Source organism: Sceloporus occidentalis, unplaced genomic scaffold (assembly GCF_023333645.1).
Source record: "Sceloporus occidentalis isolate IW3139 unplaced genomic scaffold, rSceOcc1.0.p SCAF_41, whole genome shotgun sequence".
Classification (NCBI taxonomy): domain Eukaryota; kingdom Metazoa; phylum Chordata; class Lepidosauria; order Squamata; family Phrynosomatidae; genus Sceloporus; species Sceloporus occidentalis.
Genome location: NW_028317021.1, coordinates 6,625,812 through 6,644,510, shown reverse-complemented (window position 1 = coordinate 6,644,510; position 18,699 = coordinate 6,625,812). Strand labels below are relative to the sequence as shown.

Here is an 18,699-nt window from a genome sequence, read left to right as displayed (position 1 = left end):
TGTTTTCTTTGGAACCAGTTCGTTGCTTTTATTCTCACAACTACCAGCTGGGGAAAGAATAAACATGCAGAAAAACAAAATGAACCAATATCAGCCGCCCCCGCTACCCTTGACTTTAGATTCTGGAAACACAAAACCCAGTTGTGGTTTCACAACAGCAGTCCACTGGGGGGAAAAAAGATGCAGAGTCATTGTTCCGTTTGTTCTCATTTTTATGTTAACAGTTTCCTATGTTCAGAATCAGTATCTTGCCTGTGATTTACATTCTTTTTTTACAGTAAGAGAATTAAGTGCCTATCAGTCCAACAACAACAGCAAAACCACAAGTGCAGCTGGGCAGGGTGGGTGTACATTTCACCCTGATGGAATACAGAATACCCACTGCCTCATTCTTTCACTACCCACCATCCAGATGCCCAAAGCAGACCCAAAACAAGCATCTTCTTATACAGGAGTCGAGACTCCGCAAAGGTAATGGAGGCCTGGCTTAACAGCCCCAAAAATCCAAACAAGTCCCAGCTTGATTGATATGCAGAGAGTCCATCGGTGGAATCTCCAATAATGAAGCCATGCAGATGCACTAGGCATCCTGGATGGCTTCCTAGCCAAGGCTGTGCCTAGTGCTGGCCACTGGCCTACCTTGCCCTATAATGTTGTGGCTTTTCTTCCCATAATCAGCTGTGGTGGCACAGAAAATCAGTACAGAGTATGGACATTCAAATTCCCTCCCCCCAAAACATTTCATTTAGCCCCTAGACCTCATTCTGTGTTTCTTAACCCCAGCCACTGGGATTTCAAGCTGCTGTCTGCCTATGGCTCAGTTAACGCTTCAGTTCCATTTTAGCAATGGCTGCCCTGTGGACTTCATCCGGGCCATCGGCCAGGCGGAGAGCTCGTGCCCAAGCAAAAGACTGGGCCAGTGGCTGGTCGTTGCTGAGTCCTGCTGCCCCAAAGGCCTGTGGGGGGAAAGACACACACATAGAGGAAAAGATGGGGGATCCAAGTTAAAAACAGCAACTTTTAAAACAAAAGAGTCATGGGACACCTTTAAAGTTTATTAAGGCATAAGCTTTAAACTACAGTCCACTTCCTCTGAGCCATTAAGTGTAAGAAGAACAGGGGTGGGCAAGTTCAGCAGGTCCAGGGACTAATGTTCTTCCCTGGGACCCTTTGGGGACACAAGGATCACAATGGCAACCCTCCCCACCCCAAAGAATCAAAATCATAGAGCTGAATTGGTTCACAAGGGCCAACTTGTCCAACCAACCAAAGCATTCCCGAGTGCTCTCGGTTTCAAGACCTTCAAACAAGAAGAATCTACCACTCACTAAAGCAGTCTTATTCCACCACTGAACAGCTCTTATAGTCAATATGTTCTTCCTAATGTTTAGATGGAATCTTTTTTCTTGTAATTTGAATCCTTGTGTTCTAGTCTCTGGAGCATGAGAAAACAAGCTCACTTCATCTTCTACATGACATCTGTCTGGACATTCAAAGGTGACTATGTCACCTCTGCATTTTCCCTTATCCAGGCTAAATGTACCGCATACCCCAAGCTGTTCTTCATAAGATTGGTTTCCAGATCTTTGCCACTTAGTTGCCCTCCTCTGGATGCGTTTCAGCTTGTCACTATCCTTCTTGCACTGTTGTGCCCGAGGTAAACCACAGTATTGTGGCTAACGTTTGACCATATCTGAGTAAAGTAGGATACTTTCTTCTCTCCATCTGAGCACTATAGTCCTGTTGATCAGCCTAGAATTAATTGTCTTGGGTTTTTTTGAGCTGCCACATCACATGTTGAAAAGGAGGATTTGGCTACACATCAGTTTCTGGTTTTGAAAGACAGGGTTTGTTAAATTAATGCTGAACAGAGTGAGGGTGAAGCTATGGCCTATTTTAAAGGTGACTTGCCTTTAAAGAGCAAAAGGCCAGCCTTCAAAGTACTCACCTGGATAGCTCGGTCAATGACCTGCAAAGCCATCCTCGGAGCCACTACCTTGATCATGGCAATCTCAAGAGCTGCTTCCTGGGTAGGATTGAAATAAAACAAAATGGCTGGTTGCAGGAAAGGTTCTTCACAGGGCTTTTCCCATTTATATAATGAGAGCCCCCCCCCACCTTTATTGACCCCCCCCCCCAAAAAAAAGTGGTTTTAATTTGTTCTTGTAAATTGACAGCAGTCTGTTCAACTTGGAAAAGGTGTTGCTTTCAAAATACTCAGGAGGTAAACAGGGGAAAATGCAAGCACAATGAGGATCACTTGGTTGTGGCATTACCACAGCAGGATCTGGCAACATGACTGAAGGAGGGAAAGTCACAAATGTGGCACACATAGAAGAGTTCTGGCTGTCGGGACGGGGGGACGGGACACTGCTGCACTTCCACATTTTAAAAAAATGTGTGGATAAAAGGCACTACCTTGGGAGCCTCTCTGGACCAGAGCTGATCCCATAGCAGAGAGAGGTTTGAACAGTCCAGCAATGAAGCCCCTGTATCTAAGGCAGAACCCCCTCATCCCCACTGTGCTCAGTGGTCAGATCCAGGTACTACCTTTTTCAAGATAGTTAGGAAATGCTGTAATTTTCTCAGCACATACCTTATTCCCAACTGTATCCATGACGTGGGCCGCCTTGAGGACTAGGAGCCGGGCCTGTTCAATCTCAATACGAGACTCGGCAATACCTGCCCTGATGGTGCCTTGTTCTACCAGGGGCCTTCCAAAGGCCACTCGGGAGGAAACCTGCCAACAAGAAGACCTCTGTGAACCATTTGGTCTGACCTGGCAAAGGGATGGCTTCACCAGCAGCTGAATAAAACCCCTTCAAGCTCTGTATTAGTCCTCTTTACAGATTAAAAGGTCCTTTAAAAACATAAAATGCACTATGTACAACTTGGCTTGGCATAACAGTGCCATGTTTATTATATTAAAAGTACTTTTTTCCAGAAAATAATTGGAAATTGAACTTACTTTTTGAAAAAAATGAAGCTACAAAATTCTAAACTACAAGGAACTACAAGAGGTGAACTATGCCTTTTCACTTTTGCCTATTTAAAAAGCTAGCAATGAAACAAAACTAACAACAGGCAAAACTATCACCAGAAGTGATGACAACAAGGATTCAGGGAACCTTGTCTCCTCTAGTCCTCCCTAGTGCCAGGCAGACATCAAGCACTCATTCTCATATGAAGAACTGAGAAAATGAAACCAAGACCAGGCACTGGAGTGATTGGATATACTGTGCATAGTCTTACAGAAAAGTTCACAAGCTAGATAGCTTTTAGAAATGGTACAGGATCTCTTACATATTTTATGCATAATTCTAAAAGAGAGTATTCCATGACCCATGTTTTCACTTTTTCAAGGAAGAAAAGGCTTAGGAAATGAGGGGAACCCTTTTTTTTATGGTCCCCCCCCCCCCAGGGTTTCATAGCTTTAGGAGAGCAGTATTGGTCTTGATAGCACAGTGATCTGACTCAGTATAATTTTGATCCACAGCTTGGAAATGTTGTGGGCCAGAAGGTCCTGGGAGTTATGGCTTTCCAGAAAATAACTAGTTAAACTCTGCCCTGGCCTATCCTTCTCAGCAGACTCTGTAATGGAGAAATGCAGCTGTTGGACTCAGAGCACTAGATCACCATGGATTGTGCATGTACATGTGCTACTCTGGGAGAACAGAAACATGGAATGGAATGTGCCAGATAATAGAGCTCTCTGTGGAATAAAAGGCAGGCACAACAGGATTTCCAGAGGCAAAGAAGAGACTCCAAACTCCGTGTGTCATGCAGTGTTGCTCACCCGCTCCTTCATGAGAGCCAGTGCTCTTTCTGCAAAGCCAATCAGCCTCATGCAGTGATGTATCCTTCCAGGGCCCAGCCTTCCCTGGGCAATTTCAAAGCCACGGCCAGCCCCCAGCAAAAGGTTCTCTTTGGAGACGCGGACATTCTCAAAGGTGATTTCCCCATGACCAGCTAGAAAAAGAGGAACACAAAGAATGTTTGCTGACCTGGCGTTCTAATTTCTTCAAGCCTGGCTGCTTTTGACTGGCAGCACCTCTGCAGGGTCTCAGGGTCTTTTCCATCAAGTGCCCCCCAATCTCCTGGAGACACCGGAAATTGAATCTGGAAGCTTCTGTATGCAAAGCAAGTGTCCAACCACTGAGCTACAGTTCCTACCCTCTGTGGAAGGAATTTTAGCAGATCTTGCCTGAGGAAGGGCTTGTCCTCACCCCACCCCAGTGTGTGGGGGCTGAGAGTCTTTTCTCATGATATGTGAAAGGTTTGCAAGGCTGCATCTTAGTGGAATGAACCACAGGTATGTGATACCTGATCTTTCCATAAGAGGTCCATTTGTAGGTACCCACAGATTGGCCTACCACCACTCCTTTTCCCCCCAGCATCCCCTTTTCAGTAGACCCTCAGAGCAAGTGCTTGGCTTCACCTGGGGCGTCATCCAAGCCATAGACAGTGAGGGGTCTGGTGACGGTGATCCCAGGTGTGTCCATGGCAACCAGCAGCATCGACTGTTGCTTGTGCCTGGGGGCTGTGGGGTCCGTCTTGCCCATAAAGATGCAAAGCTGGCAACGAGGATCCAGAGAACCTGTCAAATAAGGGAGGTGTGAATGTAAGGCACCCTTTGGGAACTGCTACACCCCACGCTGACATTTTTCCTAAGCCTTTTCTTCCTGGAACTCCCATAATCCTTCATCACTGGCCATGGTGATTAGGACTGATGGAAATTGTGTTCCAGTGACTTCTTGTTCCAGTGATGTCTTCTCTGCCAGTTTTAGCAGACTGCTCTGCTCTTTCACCATGCCCTGCATCTTAGCATTCCAACTCCAGCAAGCCACACTGCAGGATCCAGTAACACACCTGAAATCCACCATTTCCGCCCGTTCAAAACATAGCTGTCTTGTTCCTCAACGATGGAAGCTTCAATGTTGGTGGCATCTGAGGATGCAACCTGAGGACAACACACTCCACTTTAGAAGAAAAACAGATGCAATGTTTCCAGAACAGCAGGTCTACTTTGAGATACCCCACCATGTTCTACAAAAATATACCTTTTTGTCTCCGGGCTCATGCTGAGAAGGGAGAAAAAAAGTGATTCTGCAAGGTTGAAACAGATAGGAGATGTGGATAGTGCCAACTGGCCACTGACCTGTGGCTCTGTCATAGCGAAACAGGATCGGATCTTGCCATCTAGCAGAGGTCGCAGCCAACGCTCCTTCTGGGCTTCTGTGCCATAGAGGACCAGCACCTCCATATTGCCAGTGTCTGGGGCAGAGCAATTGAATACCTGGTGTAGTAGTTAAGTGGTGGTTAGCAGCCTTACAAGTGGAGGAAAGAAGAGAAGGAGCAAGACAGACTGTAGGAACAAGATGTATGTTTGTTTAAAAGGCCATTAAAATACAATAATAATGACAATACAAATACACCACACCACAATTAGAAGACCTTCTGCAACAGACAGTTAAAAGTCAAAGGCTGGGTGAACAAAAAGGCCTTTGCCTATTGGTGGAAAGAGAGAAAGGTCTTCTAACTGGAGATGCTGGGGATTAAACGGGGGACCGTCTGGTAACAAAGTAGGTGCCACCAAGCCACCAGCCCTTCCAATGAAGTGACTGACAGATCTTCCAGGGCCCAACAGGGAGGCTTCAGCATTTATGGGGTGAACATCAAGAGGTGACTCAATATTTGTGGAGCTATTTGATGAGACCAGGCTAAAGGAGGCAAAGGCTGTGGGGTAGAGACCAACAATCCTAATGCTGTGGGCTTGGCAGGAGTGAAAAGTCAGACTCCCTTGGAGCAGCAGGAGGGAAGTTTGGATGAAAGAAGAGGAGAACAAGAAAAGCAGGGAGAATGATGGAGTGGGAGATAGGCAAGTGAATAGTTATCTTCAGTGTCAAAGCTACCAAAGGGAGAAGAAGAGGAACTCTCCTTCTAAGTCTGTGGGCCTGAGACTGTAGGGCGGTTAAGCAGATGTCCCCTGGATGGAGGGCCGCTAAGAGTTTCTGAATTGGCACTGCAACCAAAGTTGGCCTGGTTTGGGCAGCTACCTCAGGTGCATAAACTGAAGTCCCCATCAGCTCACACAAGTGGGCATACTCCAAGTTGGTCAGGCCAGCTCCATATTTCACATCAGGGTCACTCTCCAGTGGTAGGAAAAGGTTCCAGAGCCCCTCAGACTTTGCCTTCTCCTAAAAGATGAGAAGAGAGATACACAATGAGCCTGCATGCACTAAAAAAAGAAGTCCCAGCCCTTGTGACTGCAGAAGGCAATCAGAAATCTTCTGATTTCTGCATGACGAAATATATTTCAGAAGCCAGAAATGGACTATCCACCCAGTAGGGGGGCATGAAACTTCAGTGCAGTATATACAAGCATATTCATTAGCTAAGTAAATAAGATACAAAAACATAATCAGATGGAGGAGCCTGGCATTGTTTGACTGTGTACTGTATAAAGTCTCTTACTCTTGGAAATAGTCTGATATAATAGAGCATTAACTACAGCAAGGGCCTTTTTGGTCAGGGCACGCTACTCATAGAACACTGTCCGCAGACAAGTTTGCCTGGCACCAACTCTGGTATCTGTCCAGTGCCTAGGAGATGCATGCTCCCTCCAGAGGCATAATCCCTCTTCTGTTGCCACCCTTTATTCCTAGAACCTCCTGCCAGCAGAGATACTTGGTACCACTAATTTCCCCTCCTTCAAATATTTTCACAAGATCCACCATTTCCATGAATGTGGCATTCCCTCTTAGTCCTCTTCCCCCAACAATGTAATTATACTGTATATTCCTGTAATGAGCTCAGAGCAGTATACACAGCTCTCCTCCATTCCACTGGATCCTTACAACAAGTCTGTGAAGTAGACCAGGCTGAGTGTGAAAGGCACAGGGTCACCCAGTGAATTCTGTGGCACAGTAGAAACTTGAACTTCAATTTCCCAATGCAAGATCCATACCATACTGGCTCACTGAAACCAAATGAAATCAGATTGTCCGGAAAACTCTCACATACACACCTGATTACCTTTCATGCGTTCCACTCCTCCCTTTGTGCTTTTCCACTAGGAAGAGTTCAGACTGTTAACTCTTGGGGCAGAGGCCTGTCCTGATTCCTCCAGTTATTCTGTAAATCCCTATGTACCCTGACAGTCTTATGTTACTATTGTCATCACCTAAGAGGTCAGTCTCTCTTTCTGCATTACGGAAGGAATAGGACTTGCCTTGAGTTCCTCTAGGAGGGGATGGGGTGTCCACCGCTCTGGGGAAGCTTGGTGGTTGCGCAAAAGCTGCTCAGCCGGGTACACGTGAGCATCCAGGAACTGCTTCAGCTTATGGTGGAGCTCTTGGACTCGCTTTGGCAGGCCATCCAAAGAGACGATCAGGTGAGACTTGGGAATGGGAGCCATCCTGGAGTAGTGCCTCCTCGGGAGTTGCCTCGGATCAGCCCATGTACTGAATGGCCTGGCAGGAGGTGTGGAGGTTGGGAGCTCCTTGAAGACCCGGAAGCCCTCTTTTGTAGCAAAGTCCCAGGCAAGGTCTGCCATAAATTCCGACTGCTTCTCAGTGCCTGCAGCTGTCGCTGAGCTGGCCTGGCCTTTGGGAAACAAAGAGATTAGGTTTAGTGGCTGGTGGCTATAGAGTAACCCAAATCTTGAGGCTGTCCCTCTCTCTGGAGGAGAAAACTTGGATCCTGGACTATTATACCAGCTGTCAGGTACCAGAAGGTTCTGAGACAAAAGACTCACATCTTCTGGGAAGACAGGGATTTTAAGAAGTTTGAGCCGTACGTAAGTCTGAAGCTCTGCTTGGTGTGTTTAGGTATGGCTGGCCGGCAGGAAGGTTGGGACAGTTGCCAGAACCTACATGCCAAGAACCAGCACTGCCCTCTTTGCAGGGTCTGGCTTAATCAGAGGCAGCAAATGCCAGCTTTTGTTGTTGTTTTGCTGTGTTACCCTATTATGTCCTCCTCATAGAGACTTGTCTCATGCCAGTTTTGATGCCATGCCAGAACCAAACGAAGCCATTTGTATTTGCTGGGGCATTCTGGCATGTTTTGTGAACTAGGTTCCATGCTCATTCTTTGCTTTGTCTTATTTTGTTATATGCTGAATTTTTACACTACTGTTTTCCATTCTCTTTTCCATATCAAAACTGTGATTTTTATACTTAAGGTTTTTCTGAAGGGTGGCCTGATAATTTTTTTAAATGATAAAATAACACCTCCAGCAGTGCCAGATGGCTACAGAGTGATCTCTTAGGCAGTGTTGTCTACCTGCTACCCCACACCCTGGTCAAATAATGTCAAGTTGGCACTGCTACCATGTCCAGAGGATCTAGGGCCAAATGGTCTTGCTGTCTCACCAGTGAGGGAGCGTTTGTACACTCCTTGCAGAATGGCAGCAATTCTAAAAAAGGAGAAGGCCATGTAGAAGTTCCAGTTCTCAATGGGAGGAATGCCCATGTGGTTGCAATACATCTGGATGTAGGCCTCTATTGGGGGAATGGCCAACTGGTGCAGATCGCAGTCCTTCAAACCTGCCAGCAGATAAAGCAACAGAAGTTAACAAACAAGGCAGGAACAAGATGCTAAGAAAATAACTTATGTCTCCCCATGGACTTTCCAAACTAACTTACACTTCTTGAACTACCAAGCCAGCACTTTCCAAGCTTTTGACTGGGTGCTACAGAATTGGCCAGGGAGCCGGAGAATCGGCTCCAAGACAGGAAGAAAGCCAGCCATGTGAACCTCAAGGGGCAACCAATGTCATAGATTGGGATGAACCACCTTTTGCCAGAAGAGAATAAATACCCTGAAGGCACCAGATCTCATCGGATCGTGGAAGCTAAGCAGGGATAGCTCTTGTTAGTACTTGGATGGGAGACCGCCAACCAATACCAAGTGCTGTAGGCTGTATTTCAGAGGAAGGAACTAACAAAACCACCTCTGAGGATTCCTTGAAATTCACAGGGGTCAGCATGAGTCCACAGGCAAGGTGACACACAATGGACAGGGAGCCTAAAGGCAGAAGACACTGTGACAAGGCAGGAAGCAATGTTTCCGGGAGTGCCCAGCAGAGGGAGCAGCCTGTACTCGCTCAGCCTCCTTCCTGCCTCTTCCTCTGATGGGACATGTTTCTCTTTACCTGGCATTTCTCCCTCTGCTAGGGGGTCCTGTTTATCACAGCAAGAGAGAAGAGCAACCCACCTCAGGATAACCCCCATCATCCACCACTGACTATGAATCTTTCTATTCCTCTCCACACCATTCTAAGAACTGCAGTTCTGCAAGGAGCTCCTGGGATCGTTAAGAGGGACCTTCATTAACACTCCAATACACATGATTCCTTGGGAAAAGCCACGAATGGTATAAAAACTGTATACAGTTCTAGTGTAGATAGGCCTTAAAAGGTCCAACACAAGCTGACAGAGAACCAGAAACTCCTGGCTGTAGCTTTTGACTTTGTCTACGAAGGTAGAATCCATCACAGAATTCACTCCTGCTGAGAGTAAATGAGGCCCTGTCTGTCTCCAGAGGCTTCAAGGGGTTAGTTAGTTGTTCTGCAGAACTTGACAACCTTGCCTAGGCGATACCCCAACTCCAGCCCCAGCTGTTTTATTGGAACAACCGAGTGGCTCTCCTCCCACTAAAGAATATGCACATACCTTTGATGATGTCAAAGTGAGAAGGCAAATAATACACCATGCAGTTATAGGCCACGTCTGAAAGAGGGTTGCCTAAGGTGGAAAGTTCCCAGTCAAGCACAGAGACAACCTCCAGCTTCTCTGGATGGAAGATCAGGTTATCCAACCTACAAAAGGAAAAGGTAGAAAGTTGCAATGAAATCTGACAGATGCCCATCTGCTAAGGGGGATAGCTCCCACAATTGACATTGGACACTTAAAATGGCCTGATACCAGTCTCTTCAAAAGCACAGGTACACCTCAGTTAACAAAGCCTCTGACAGCCAAGTTCCTTTTTATGAAGGCTTTTTATTTCATTTCACATGTGCATAATGATAGTTTTGAATACATGTTTTGCTGTAACAGGTTCAACCGTTATTTTTGGTGGTGTAAAAAACTCTCCCTACACTTTCCATTTTATTTCTGCCTCTGGTATCAAATTTTCTATTAAAGAAATAATGCCCAGGAACACATTGGCTTCATTAATGGAGGTATACCTACATTACAGGAACAGCCTGAGGAGGCTGCGGAGACACGTGGCAGAGACAGCCAGTTCATGGAACTTCAAGCCCTAGTCCTTTCTCAACTACTGCATATTTTTGGGGAAGCAGCATTTTAACACACGTTGGTCTTTCACAAGAGATGCAAAATATATGTATTCTGCATTTTATTATCTGAAGAGTCCCAAGTCAGAAAGGGCCCTAAGTATCCCTCTCTCACTTCTTAAATGCACCAACACACACACAATTTTTTGAAAAAGGTCTTCTGACAAGTTTGTCAAGGATGTGATGCTAGTTGATCGATACCTGAAGTCTCCATGCACAACAGACAGATGCTCACTAGCTGGTGTATGGGATGGGAGCCATTCAATGAGCCTCTCCATGGCTGGGATTGTGTGTGTCTCCGTGGCACGGTATTGCTTGCTCCAGGTCTGGACTTGTCGCTGAATGTAGTTACCTGCAACATTTATTTCAGTCACTCGTAAGCATTTTAAACAGCCCTGCTTCAGCCAAAAAGGCTCCCATAGCGGCTTACTAATGTCAGAAATGAGGCAGTCTCTGCCTGTAAATTTGTAATCTAAAGGCATGACAAAGGAGAAAAAGGGATTGAGAGGAGGGAGGAAAAGAAAAGCTCAGCCATCATAGCAGCCTTTCTCAGCTTGGTGCCCTCCAGATGTTTTGAACATCAACATCCTTCAGCCAGGAAGGATGGGGATTCTGGAGGTGGTAATCCAACCCATCTGGAGGGCTCCCCTTCATCTGTTGTTTTCTCTTTGCAGGGAATATAGATGTATCAGAGATTAACAAAATTATCTTATGTGCATATATACTGGGAAACCACTCTACAGCAGCTATTATCAGTACTATGCGTATATGTGAAAGTGGCTCAGAGAAAAGCTGACAGTGCTATGTGATCTCCACCTAACATTGTTTCTCCCGTTAAAAGCAGTATGCAGCATAATTTGGTTGGACTGTAAAGACAGGTTACAATTTTCTTTTGCCAGCGTCTTTAGTGTTACTAGTAAACTACCCCCTAAATGTTGTGATTTTTAAAAAATTGCTCTCTTCGTTATTCTTCCTTTCTGATTCCCATTCCATGAGACTCAGCAAAGGACTCTTTTAGATCAGTATGTTTCTGATAAATCAGCCTGGAGTGAAATCAAGTTACTTTGGGGACAACAAATCCTAGAACTCCTTAGCAGCAAGTCACTTTTCCAAGCTCTGGAAGCAATACACTCAAGGACAACCTCATCTGCTCTTTGTGTAAGCCAAAATGTAGCCTTCGTGCTGGTGGCACCTATGGAGTCCTATATCCCACTTTAGAGTTCACCTCAAGCAGCAGAAAAAAACTGAAAAATCAGCATGAAAAATAATCCCGATGAAGACAGTTTTGTAGTCCTGAAATCTAGGAAGGGGTGGCAAGTGCAGCCCTCCAGATGCTATGGGACTGCAGTTCACATCAGCCCTAGCAACACAGTCAATGGTAAAAGTCAATGGGAGTTGCAGTCCTGCAATATCTGGAAGGCCATATATTCCCCACCTCAGCAGCAGGGAGCAGTGCCATTGTTCTGAGAAAATATGTACCATGTTTCCCATAATCCTCAAGGCCAGCCACTTTGATGTCTACGCTGTGGATCTTACAGAGGACCCTGTTCATGGCAGTATAAATCTCCATCCGCTGGCTGGCTTCCAGGCCTGGAAGAGAAGGATCCTTGAAGATCCGGCCGGTGATGTGGTCCATTATGTAGAACGGAGTGCCAATGATGCTGGGATGATACAAGAACATGACTATGAAGCTCTAACTTTTTCAGAAGCACAGATTTCCAGACTATTTGAAAGCTCGTATCTCCCTGTATGAGCCTGATACAGTCTTATAATCTTCAGGGGAGGACTTTCTCTCCATCCCACCACCTTCATATGTTTGTCCAGTGACAACACAGAGGAGAACATTCTTGGTGGCTGCTCCTAGGCTGTGGAACTCCCTGCCAAGTGGAGACTCAGTTGGCCACCTCTCTGCTCTTTTTTCATACCACAAAGACCTTTCTATTTAAACAGGTCTTCAGCCTTGAATTGGGCAGGTTATAGGGACACACAATAAGTACCTTTCTTAAACATATATTGGTTTTAATGTCTTAAAAGCAGTGTTTTAACTGCATTTCTTGTTCAATGCTTTTAAAGAGTTTTGTACCACATATTATTTTAGCGGGTTTTTGTAATTTACACTGTAAGCCGCTTTGAGTCCCATTTTGGGAGGAAGATAAGATATAAATCAAATAATAATAAATCATTTTTGGAGGCAAAGCATGCTCTGCCATTCATTCTGCTCTTTAAGACACACAAACACAGAAATTCACCTTGGATCGTCACAGAAGGCTAGGACTTTGGGAACTGGAACACCAGCCTGAGCAAGAGCCTTCAAAACCCTGAAGGAGGAGGAGGAGGAGGAGAGAGTTACGATTGGAAGGACTTGCCCCGAGCACTTAGATTTGTTAAACAAGTTATACAGGGCACACAAAAAAGACTGTTCTACTTTGTAGCTTTTATCATTCCCTCCTGCTTTTTAAAAACTGCTGATTCACAAGCTGATGCTTTAAAAGGGAACTCCTCAAGGGGACAAGAAAATAGACTGAGGCCCCAAACCGTTTGGCATTTGGGGAAAATAAACACCAAACCTGGTGTTTTTGTTTCAGCTAGCTTTGTTTCAGTGAAGGACCTGGAACACCTTCCAGTAATACAGAACATTTTCCACAGAGGCTGAAAATGTCTTTAATTTCTCACTCCCAGCATTCGACATCAGCAAGTCCCCCTCATCCCCATTTTGTGTCCTTTCACCATATGTAGGCATTGAACTACATATGAGTTTTGGACTTTTCCTGTATGCCGGTGGCTGCCTGTGCTTAATGTATGCCCAACCTGTCACTATGTCATGCAAAGATGAAGACAATTATAGAATTATTCACCTGTACTCTCGCTCTACAGCATGAGCGGAAGGTAACAGCTTCCCAGGTGGCTTTTTCCTCAAGACCAACTGATGTTCCCCAAACCTGATGTAGTATGTTGGATTGGACTGCCCATGGCTAAACTGTCGAAGCACCAGAGACTCTGAAAATTAGAAGCCAAGTGATCAGTAAGCAAGAGTGGCTTTGCTCTGTGGAGCTTAGGGACTCAAAAGTAGACCCTAGAAACAAGCTTTGAGAAAATGAAACAACACCCAGTGGCTAAGTGAGGATTTGAATCCAGGACTCCTTGGTTGTAACCCAAGTGCTGGACTGGACTGGCTCTGCTGACAGAACAGGAGCTAAGGAGGTGCTGGCATTTTAGGATCTCTATCTGTTCTAGCCTGAGAAGACACCCAAAGATCAGAAACATCAGCTTGCTCAAAGAGCTGCAGCCAGATTGTGAACAGGAGCTGGCTACGGGGAGCACACAGCTCCCTCATTGCACTGGCTGCCAGTCTGTTTCCAGGCACAACTCAAAGTGCTAGTTATGACCTATAAAGCCCTATGTGGCTTTGGTTTAGATTATCTGAAGGCCTGTATTCTCCCATATGAACCAGTCTTCTGGGGAGATCCTTCTCTCTGTCCCACCACCTTCACAGGTAAATGGGGAAGGAGTACAAGAGAGAGCTTTCTTGATGGCTGCTCCAAGGCTCTGGAACTCCCTTCCTAGATAGGTGAGGCTGGTGTCCTCTCTGCTGCCTTTTCATAGGCAAGGGAAGACCTTTTTGTTTTGGCAAGCCTTTGATGGCTGCTTGCTCAGGGGTAAAGGGCCTTCCAGAATATGCTGTACTGCTTATTTATTGTTATTTTCTAAGAGTCTTGCTTTTCACTGGTTTTAATTGTATTTTGAATTCTGCACAATATGACCTTTAAAACTGCATCTGTTTTAACCTTTGTAAGCCTTCTTGAGCCCTGGATTGGGAAAAAAGAAGGTTAATAATAATAATACCACCTCAAATATGCAACATTTCATGCTGTAAATAGCAGGAAAAATAGGCTCTAGGCCAGTGTGGTATAGTGGTTTGAGCATTGGACTATGACTATGGAGACTAGGATTTGATTCCCACTTGGCCATGAAACCCACTGGGTGACCTTGGGCAAGTCACTCTCTCTCAGCTGCAGGGAAAGGCAAAGACAAACCTTTTCTAAACATATCAAGAAAACCCCATGATAGGTTCACTTAAGGGTCCCCATTAGTCGGAAATGACTTGAAGACGCACAAAACACACACACCTTTTGCCCGAGTCCCCAAGATCCTTGCAAGGTAGTTTCGGAGAGGCTCCCTAGGGATCTCCATTGTTGGCCTCACGGAAGATGTGTAAGGAACAAAGGACTGCAGGGGAAAACCCAAATGAGTTTCTAATTCCTGAATCGCTGAGTTTGGGTCTTCAACCTGAGACAAGACAGGAAGCAAGAGAAGGCAGTAAGAAAAGGAGGATGGGTTTCAAGAGGCAAAGATATGCAGGAAATCATCTAAAAAGTGAACGTCCACATGCATAGGCAGTCTATCTCTGAACAACACATGGCTGGTTCTTTTTACAAAACCTAGTGTTGTGGAGCGGTGAGAGATTCTGGGCAGGAAAGGAAAAGACTTCTTCACACAGCACACAGTTAAACTATGGAATTCATGCCCGCAAGAAATAGCAACGGCTGTCAACCTGAGTGGCTTTAAAAGGAGGCTGGGCTACTAGTCATGACAACTGTACATATCAGCCCCAGCATCACACAAAGCACCTGCTTTGAGGCTGAACTTTTTCCACTGGCCAGCTGGCCCCATCCACTGTCTTACCTTCAATGTTTTAATACCAAGCTGACCAGCAGCTTTCAGATTCTGCCCAATGTCATCCAAGAAAATGGACTCCCTGGCTTGAACCCCCAGTCGCTCCAAGCAAATTCTGTAGATACGGGGGTCTGGCTTACACACCCCTTCCCGGCAGGATTCAATTATCTAGTGAAGAGAAGAAGAAAAAAACCATGCAGAAAGGTGCATGAAAGGAAGCAAAAGATACTTTAGGAGGCACTTGTGAGCCTGGCACCACTTCTGCTCCCTCCACCAACCGTTTATCTGCTTGCAGCATTATGATTCTCACAGATCAAGGCTGCAATCCTGCACACACTAAGAAGACGTCCCATTTAGCACAACAGGACATACTCTAGAGTAAGAATTGAAGGGATAAATTCAACTTTCAAGCCAACCAGAGTTGACTCATTTAAATAAATGGGACTAGTACAAGTGGGGTCAACAAATCCCATTCATTTCATGGCCTGAGTCAGATCCGATAACTTTAAGGCGCCTTCCGCATGTGTTGGTCTGCATTCCCCCATTATCAATCTGCTCAAAACATTTTGAATAACAAAATACTTTCAGAAAACTAAGCAACATTTTTTAAAAACTGGGTTTCAGAAACAACACTTAAAAACAGACCCCACCTTAGCAGTACTACGTCCTCATGTCACCCAAGTTTGAATGTATCTTCTAAGATGTTGTATAATATGAGGGACCCGCACCAAAAGAGAGTGCTTTCCTCCTTTTCAGAGTTATTCATTCACATGGAAATTTGGCAAACTCAATGGATTCAAACTTGCATAGTTCAGCAACTAAAATTTCCTTAATAGCTGACTGCTCTAAAAAGCTGGAATCTGTTGCAAATCGTAAACTTACCACATCAAACTGCTTTTTGTCTAAAGGAAGGAAACTTTCTCCACTAGGCAAATAAAAATTGTTACTCAGAACGGCAGTTTTGAGACCTTCAGCTCGGATACATTTTATCGCTTCCATCATAACTGGGAGCTGTCTTGTCATTTCGTTGCTGGTTAATTCGGAAAGGAAGGATTCTACTGGGACAGAGGAATTTGCCTATGAGGGGAAAAAGGACAAAAATGATGCTCGGACATTTTTAAGGGAGAGAAAATAACGCAGAAGCCCCCACTTACAACAACCCATAAATACCGTGCCCTATTTTAACATACTGCAACATTTCCCAGGTGGGAATTGGGCTGTCCTCAAGAAGTGGTTTGACTCCAGCTTCTACCAGCCCTAGCCAACACAGCCAGTGGGGAAGAATGATGGGAGCTATAGTCCAACAATCTCAGGAGGGTGGTGCGCTATTCACCCCTGCTCTAACTGAGGAGAAAGAAGAACCAGCCAGCTTGAAGTGGCTGAAGAAAATCAGTGCAGTTAGGAAACAGGACAATGGAAGAGCCCAATGTCACCAGAAACCATGCTGGGTAGGCTTGAGCTACATTCTCTCAGCACTGCCTACCTTATAGGGTTGTGGTGCAAACACAGAAGAAGGTGCAAACATAGTAAGTTGAGCGGCAGTCCCCAATGAAGAATTGTCTTCATTTCTTCCCATAGCTTGTTTGCATGTAATTGAAAGGGGTCCATATGAGAGTCCCTCTCTACGCTCATCCAATAGAAATGAAGCAGAGAAACTGGCTTACAATCCTGGAGCACTGTTGTCCAAACTCATGCAGAAACTCTGTCGGCCTCATTTCTCCTCTCATGTACCTCATCCAGGGTCTGTCCTCCCCTCCTGATATTAAGGCCTCTTTGATGGTGCCAGGGGGGACACGATTCCGAACCTCCCAGTCTGAAGAAAGGAAGGTAGAGTGATGAGGAACCAACAAGGATCTTTGGGAGTTAGCATCAGATCTGTATGTGTCAAACAGGTGTCCTGTCCTCTGATGGCATACAAAGAGTCATTAAGCAGCACACAAGGCTACAAACCTTACAAGACAGCGGAGTACTGTGATACCTTAAAACAGGGGTTTCCTACACTGAAGCTGATTTAAGCTGAAATTTGTTGGAGGGTTTTGTTTTTTTAGCCCACTAGAGGGTGACCAGAAGACCAAAGTAAGGTAGAGCCATGCTGAAGGAAAATGTACAAGGCATTCTCTGAGCCATGTTCTAAAGCACTGTGGTGCATTCTGCTGATAAAGGATACCAGCTAGAACACCAGTGTGCGAGATGCAAAGAACAAGCGTGACATGCATTGCTTGGAAGCAGTGCTTGCTCTTTACTGATGAGTTTTTATGGCTGCTGTAGGCTTTGGTTTCTCTGCGTGGTTTTCAAAGAATTCTACACATGCTTGGTTTAGCTGCTTGTTTGGGGTAGGCCCTGGGCTTCCAAGCCAGAGTCCCAAAGCTGAATTCAATCCTCAGGCTGCAAAACCTTCCCTACCCTTCTCTTGACACCAGAACCTAACACATTTCTTCCATCATCACTTGGCTGGACTTAGATGGGTGGATTGTTTTTCTCCTTGGAATTTCAGACACAAGGTGGGATTGTGGCCCGTGAAATGAAATGCGGAAAGTACTGGTGGCAAAAGTTACACAGTTAGGACCCCAGCACATGTTGCAAGCTCTAAAGTGTTCAGCAGACCAAGACTTAGCATATTCTGAGGCAGCTAATCGACCAAAGTCCCAGGTCCTCAAGAAGCTGGATGGGAATGGCATTGGGAGAAACTCACCTGCCGCCAGCCTGAATGGCGAAGGAAGGAGCACGCCACCCATATCAAAGATCACCGCTCGGTAGGGACAGGACGCAGAGGTCCTCCACGATACCTGGCTCGGAGATCTGTGCCATAACCGTTGCAAGATTTGTGAGCGCCTGACATGGTGGTTCTGAAAGGCTTGCAAAAACCTCCCAACACACATTTTGCTGAACTGCACCTGTGAAGAGAGGGAAACGCTTTAGAGACCTGTGCAAAGCCGAGCAAAGTTACACCGGAAGACTGGGACAGAAGGCTCATCTATGGAGGTACTGGAGCAGTGGATTGCTTTCCTGAGCAGGGAGTTGGTCGAGATGGTCTCCGAGGGCCCTTTTGCGGACTTGAAGTCAAGCATTTCTCCGGTCTGGATAGGCTTTTGTTTGTCCTGCCAAAGGGCCCACTGCCTCCCTGTTCATCACTTCTGCCCTGGCTTGATCTACGCTGCTGCGTAAGAGGCAGCCTTTCTCAGCCGCTCCTTCTTGGCAGCTGATCCTTTCCCCCATTTGCTCCTCCAAGGGCCATGCTGTTCTTTGGAATCTTCCACGCTGCCCCCCAAAGAAAAAAGCCAGCTACAGTAACAAACCAAATGAGGCCATTCAAGAAAGAAGACGGCGACTAGCACCAGTAACAGCCTAGGCCTGGCAAAGAAATCCTAGAAGCGGTCTCTTTGCTCTCTCTTTCCGCTCTTAGGTCTGTGCTTTGGGAAAAAGCCTTTCCTTAACCTCCCACCTGAGGGCTGCTGCTGCTGCTGCTAAGCTTTTGCTGGCTGCTCCGTAATGTTTGAGCTGGCTGTCAGGGATCCGATCGAGGTGGCGCCCTCTTTGCCCCCCTGGACTGCTGCTTCCGGAGGCCTTCCCCAAAGGCCAGAAGCAGCTTCAGCCAGTGCCCAGCAGGACCCGCCTCAGCTGGCAGTAGCTCTTGGGAAGGAGCGGGCGGGCGGGCCGCCCAGCCTTTGCCTTTGCCTTTGCCTCTTTGCCTTTGCCTTGGGGAGGCTCACCCTCTGGCCCACTCCGCT

At 46.0% G+C, this 18,699-nt stretch overlaps 2 protein-coding genes across 6 annotated transcripts in view; one reads left to right on the top strand and one right to left on the bottom strand.

Moving 5' to 3' along the window:
* Positions 1–18,699, top strand: part of BRAP (BRCA1 associated protein) — a 58,497-nt gene that overhangs the window by 20,533 nt on the left and 19,265 nt on the right. The gene's annotated exons all lie outside the window — the stretch shown is intronic.
* On the bottom strand, positions 203–18,621 carry ACAD10 (acyl-CoA dehydrogenase family member 10). 4 transcript variants are annotated; one of them, XM_089489713.1, is made up of 21 exons: positions 18,414–18,621; positions 17,664–17,865; positions 16,636–16,784; positions 15,854–16,048; positions 14,981–15,139; positions 14,425–14,584; positions 13,153–13,294; positions 12,547–12,615; positions 11,777–11,958; positions 10,499–10,649; positions 9,675–9,820; positions 8,373–8,546; positions 7,232–7,605; positions 6,057–6,197; positions 5,159–5,296; positions 4,870–4,960; positions 4,439–4,597; positions 3,797–3,969; positions 2,597–2,740; positions 1,949–2,026; positions 203–956 (listed from the first exon to the last, which is right to left on the bottom strand). In XM_089489713.1, exons 2-21 carry the CDS (start codon positions 17,848–17,850, stop codon positions 822–824), a joined length of 3,147 nt encoding a protein of 1,048 aa, XP_089345839.1. In that variant the 5' UTR covers positions 17,851–17,865; positions 18,414–18,621; the 3' UTR covers positions 203–821. The 4 variants fall into 4 exon arrangements, 3 of the variants coding, with proteins under 3 accessions (XP_089345839.1, XP_089345840.1, XP_089345841.1); XR_016277268.1 differs by lacking the exon at positions 18,414–18,621 and adding an exon at positions 1,551–1,829 and having other exon boundaries at positions 887–956; positions 17,664–18,092; XM_089489714.1 differs by lacking the exons at positions 16,636–16,784; positions 17,664–17,865; positions 18,414–18,621 and adding an exon at positions 16,455–16,609.

Coding starts and splice junctions, on each gene's coding strand:
- ACAD10 (XM_089489713.1), bottom strand. CDS start 17,850: ATGTGTGTTGGGAGGTTTTTGCAAGCCTTTCAGAACCACCATGTCAGG. Junction 3,970..4,438: donor TGGCTTGGATGACGCCCCAG/GTGAAGCCAAGC, acceptor CTCTTTTTCTAG/CTGGTCATGGGGAAATCACC. Junction 957..1,948: donor TCATTGACCGAGCTATCCAG/GTGAGTACTTTG, acceptor TTCCCCCCACAG/GCCTTTGGGGCAGCAGGACT.